Genomic DNA, 5653 nt, shown 5'->3' on the forward strand with positions numbered 1-5653 from the left:
GTATGTCATTCTATATTACTTGATAGATTAAAGAGTTGGTTGGGTATCTCTGGTATTGTGTTTGAATGGTTCAGATCCTACCTTACAAATAGATCACAGTTTGTTGCTCTGGGAAATAATAAATCAGATATTGGTCAGGTCCAATATGGTGTCCCTCAGGGTTCTGTTTTGGGGCCCATATTATTTAGCATTTATTTGCTTCCTTTAGGGCAAATTATTAAAAAACATGGTCTTGGGTATCACTTTTATGCTGATGATACCCAAATATACATCAGTTCAAAGTCCGATGTTACAGTTTGTTCTGCAATCCTTTCTGAATGTTTGCAGGACATAAAAGTTTGGATGCTCCACAACTTTCTAAGATTAAATAGCTCTAAGACTGAGGCTCTTCTTATTGGTACACCAGTAGCCATTCGCAAATGTAGCAGTCTTAATCTGACATTGGATAACAGCTCTGTACAGCCGTCTATACAAGCTCGTAACCTTGGTGTGATATTTGATGTTAATTTGACAATGGAGGCTCACATTAGGAGTGTTACTAAATCAGCATTTTATCATCTCAGAAATATTGCTAGGATTAGGCCTTTCCTTTCTACACCTGACATTGAAAGGCTCACCCATGCTTTTATCACTTCAAGAATCGATTACTGCAATTCTCTCTACATTGGCTTATCAGCAAAATCTATCAAACGGATACAATATATTCAGAACTCAGCAGCACGTGTTCTCACTCACACAGCCTCACGGCAGCACATCAGTGGTGTCCTCTGTAATTTGCACTGGCTTCCAGTTCAATCGCGTATTGAGTTTAAAACGCTTGTTTTAACCTATAAAGCTGCGTAGGAATTGGCTCCTTCTTATGTTTGTGATTTAGTTACCCCCTACATGCCTTCTCACCCTCTTCGTTCTGCTGATTCTCTTCTTCTCTATCAGCCCCACTTCAGATTAAAAACTATGGGACAGAGAGCTTTCTCTCGTGCTGCTCCGAGGTTATGGAATGCGCTTCCTTTAAACATTCGAAGTGCTCCTACACTAAGCACTTTTGAGAAACTGTTGAAAACCCACTTTTTTAAAATTCTCTATTATGATTAAGTTGTATTTACATGTGACATTGTTGTAGCGCTTTGGGTTGAGAAAAGCACATTATAGTGTGTGTGTGTGTGTGTGTGTGTGAGTGTGAGTGTGAGTGTGAGTGTGTGTGTGTGTGTGTGTGTGTGTGTGTGTGTGAGTGTATGTGTGACTTCATGTGCATTAATATCTGCACGTGGTGTGAGTTGAATGTTTCCTGATGAGGATGATGAGGATGAGGATGATGATGAGGTCTCACCTTTAGCTCCTCGCAGCACAAACCCGAAGCCTTCCTTCTCCTGCTTCTGTAAAGCCACTGTTTTCTGCTCGGTCACACAGTCGCTGTGGAGGAAATGACGCGCGTTATTCAAGCCCTTCATCATCATCCTCCTCCTCCTCATCCTCACCGCCGCGCGGTTCATCATGACAGATCATCTGTATCGATCACTCGATGTCTTCGGCGCTTTCACAGCTAAACTCACGAGCCTCCGGACCGACGACGTCTGACGCATGTGTCACAGACGCGCGTCATTTCTCTGTCGCGCCTCTTCAGCTGATCTGCGTTTACATAAGAGTGCAGCATCACTGCCAGGACCCCAGCAGCGCAGAGCATCTGATCTAGTCGTGTAGGAAGAGCTCTTGCTAGTCGACTAGTACTCTTCTGCCTTGTGTTAGACTTCCTTTTGACAAGACTGATAGTTAGGGTTATTATAAACACTGGTTTGTACTGCAAAAAGTTTTTTGAAAAATGTTTTGAAGATTTGAAAACTGCAATTGCAAATGTTTTATTGAAAGTGTGATTGATCTCTTAAATGCGATTAAGAAATCAAACTTCCATTTAAATGGGAAGTGTAGGAATAATAAGTGTTATTTTATTAATTACTTGCACAATGGATGCTTTTACAAGCCTGACTGTAAGCCCATGTCAGCTTTGTTCACGCACAGCTCATGATCTAACATAGTCTGCAAGCTGTGGATGAATCCATATCTCTGATCCACAGATCATTCCTGTACAGTTCCAAGTAACAGTAACAGCAGTTCCCACCGGGATGCTGTTTTTCAGCGGAAGAGTCCTGATTCTGCAGTGATTCTGTAGGGAAGAGTCATTTCTGCAGGTGAATTCAAGGCACACTGAATCTGTTGATCATCATAAATCCTCATGTGTCAATAATCCAGATCGCACAGGTACGTCTGTTAAAGATCTCTTCATCAGGAAAGCATCTGCTGTGTACACACCTCTGACAGACGTCTGTAAGATGTCAGATTTACATTCATTCTAAATCATAAACATCTTCAAGACATCTTCTAAACGTCTATTTGTCATCTGATAGGAAACGTCCTGTAGACGTATTGCAGATGTGCAAACATTCTAAAGAATACGTCTAGCAGATGTAACGCAGACGTGTCAGTGATGGACGTGTGCTATCAGGGAAGGCTTGTCAGTCGAGATGCATTTTAACGGTTTAATATAATATCAAGGTTTATTTCTGCGTAGACAGGACTTAATAAAATAAACATCCATTGAGGCAGTTTAAAGCCTAACACTACTTGCTGCAGCAACACATGCTCTCATAGACTATTGCCTTATTATATAAGCTCTGAAATATTCAAACAAGTTCATTATAATTGTCAAGATTTCAAAGACATATGTGTCCCTGCAGCACAAAAGCAGTGTTAAGTCGCTGGGGGATATTTGTAGCAATAGCCAACAATACATTGTATGGGTCACAATTATACATTTCTCTTTTATGCCAAAAATCATTAGGATATTAAGTAAAGATCATGTTCCATGAAGATATTTAGTAAATCTCCTACCATAAATATATCAAAACGTAATGTTTGATTAGTAATATGCATTGCTAAGAACTTCATTTGAACAACTTTAAAGATGATTTTCTCAATATTTAGATTTTTTTGCACCCTCAGATTCCAGATTTTCAAATATTGTCCTCTCCTAACAAACCATACATCAATGGAGAGCTTATTTATTCACATTTAAAGCCTGCTGTGCTTCATAATTTAAGGATGCATCTCCTGTCTGAGGATGTGTTTTTAATTAAAAAGCGAGTTCATTGCGTATAAAAACATAAAAACTTGAACTGAATTGATCTGAATAATGACTCTCTTGTCTTTTTTTAGAGCTGCTTTACAGCAGAGTTAGAATTGGTCTCATATTTGATGAAGTTTGCATGACTGACTTATTTCCGTGAAGCTGTACAGTGCAGTGACTTGAAGGTTTTCTGACAAGAACCGCTGTATGCTTTCAATCAGGTCCGGTCGAGGTCTTACCTGTCAATGCTGTCATAGGAACCAACAGTGAAATGTCTGAAGAGTTTTTTCCTGTCGCTGCGCTCCATTCTGCTCTCTGGTGAACAAATGACAGCATTATAACAGATCATCTTATGGTGAAGAGCATCATTACTGCCTTCAGTCAGCAGCCGCTGCTCATTGCACGCACTCGTTTGAGCTTACAGAAACTGGAAGCTTACACTTATTCATTTAGCAAAGGCTTTTAACTTCACAGGTGAAGAATAAAGACTGAGAATGAGACTGATGGAAACAGTCCTGTGATGGTCTCTCTCTCCACAGACACTTACTTGGTCTCTCTTTGTCAGGTTTGACAGGAATCTCTTCTAAACACCTGGCAGGGAACCAGCCCACCTGCCCTCGACAGCAGCCCTCCCAGTAACCGCCTTCACCAACGCTCAGAACTGCACCACACACAAGAAACAAGGCGACTGAAGGAAGGGAACATGGTCAGCTGAAAGGAGAAATGAGAAATTCACTGCGCTGACCTCTGACCCTTTCATTCTTGTGCAGGCTGATTTCTCCACCAGCTTGAGGTTGGTATGAGCGAACGACGACGAAATGACGGCCGGGGACAGCGCTGTACAGCTTTCTCCTGGAGCTCTGGCCACACGGCCTGCCATTGACACTGCAGGAGCAGAAACACATTCAGAACTCAGAACTGCACTGCAAGATTATACTCATATATATTCATAAACGTAAGTGGGTTAAATATACATAAAACATTCACATATATGACACATTACTGTCATTGAAGTCATGGAAGAGCTCCCTCTGCTGGAGGAAGGATAACATGACAATACCAGAAACATATGTTTGATATCAAAATAGTCAACAGAAAGTCTTCAAGAGAGATCAGCAAGCAGGAGATGAAGTGATGATAAAAATGTGCGGCGCTTACTGAATAATCATAGTTTTTCATGATGTTCTGTCAGACTTCAGCTGAGCAGCATAAATTCATAAAGCGTTAATACACCGAAGCAAAGGCAAAAATGTGAAAATGTAAAAATAATACCTGTCAGGGAAAGTTGTGACAGTAGGTATGGTGGGTTGAAACATTATTAGAAAGCATTTACGATAGCAGAAATTTTGTACGTGCATTGATTTCAATCAAATGATTTTGATAACCCCAGAAAAAAAACATATAAAATACATAAAAACACAACAATGGGTTAACAATTAAAACCAGTGTATGAGTCCATTATGCTGATGAATTAATCTTCTATAACATAAGCTAAAGCACACGTTTTCCTGGCCTTCATTTAGTTTGACCTGTGAACTGCAAAGATGTTTCTTTCCGTGTTCACATCAGAGCTACATATCTCCACAGCTGCGATATGTGCATTATAATTATTCTTCACTCCTCTGTCCCATTTTGTCAGATACACTATAAAATCCTTTAAAAATATTACAAAATGCAATAACTTTCTTCACATTTTATGGACTTGTCTTACATCTGATGGTCGTCTCATTAATATTTGAACAAATGAAGGCCGGGTTCATTCGTTGGTTGTATTTACTGGAGCTTCAGTCATGATTCACTGCTGCTGTACAGAGAGTACAAACAGCTTCACATCTGTTAAACGTGCATTGGATGGTAAATCAGTGAGATGGGCGCCTGATTGTCCTGTCCTGAAGATGAGTAAAGAACTGTTGCATCAGTTTTCTCTTATAATAATTAAGCCAAGGCTGATTAATTGAACTGAATGTGTTAACTGGATTAAATATTTAGCTACAGTCATATGTGTATGTACGCTCCTGTTTGGTGAACTCTACCGTTTCTGCTGCGTGCTCTGCTCGTCCTCCAGGCTGATGGACAGGGAACGGCTGCTCGGGACGGTCCTGCCGCCGCGGCCCGTCATCTTTCCCCGGCCGCTCGGGTCTCTCTGCATCTTCTGCGGGGACAGACTGAGCTGCTCTGGACTCACGGCTCGCGTCATCAGGTTATTGTCGCTGTTGGAGCGCAGCAGCACCCGAGACATAGAAAGATTGTTCTTCTGGAGAGGCCGTCGCTGTCTGGAGTTCAGCGGGACCTCGGGGAACCGCACTGACACACACACACACACAGACACACAGACACACAGACACATACACAGACACAGACACACAGACACACAGACACATACACAGACACAGACACAGACACAGACACACAGACACAGACACAGACACACACAGACACAGACACACAGACACAGACACAGACACACACAGACACAGACACACAGACACAGACACACACACAGACACACACACACACACGCACACAAACAAACGC

The 5653-nt window shown here is 41.5% G+C and overlaps 1 protein-coding gene across 1 annotated transcript in view; it reads right to left on the reverse strand.

The window, feature by feature from the left end:
* shank2a (SH3 and multiple ankyrin repeat domains 2a) overlaps positions 1–5653 on the reverse strand; it is a 43931-nt gene that overhangs the window by 25646 nt on the left and 12632 nt on the right. The window contains exons 8-12 of the mRNA XM_016291467.1: positions 5152–5422; positions 3864–4003; positions 3666–3779; positions 3358–3433; positions 1328–1410 (exon numbers count right to left, since the gene is read on the reverse strand). Of these exons, the coding sequence (XP_016146953.1) occupies positions 1328–1410; positions 3358–3433; positions 3666–3779; positions 3864–4003; positions 5152–5422 (684 nt within the window). The remainder of the gene's footprint in view (positions 1–1327; positions 1411–3357; positions 3434–3665; positions 3780–3863; positions 4004–5151; positions 5423–5653) is intronic.

This window comes from Sinocyclocheilus grahami, unplaced genomic scaffold (genome assembly GCF_001515645.1).
Source record: "Sinocyclocheilus grahami isolate Dianchi unplaced genomic scaffold, SAMN03320097.WGS_v1.1 scaffold271.1, whole genome shotgun sequence".
NCBI classification, from domain to species: Eukaryota; Metazoa; Chordata; class Actinopteri; order Cypriniformes; family Cyprinidae; genus Sinocyclocheilus; species Sinocyclocheilus grahami.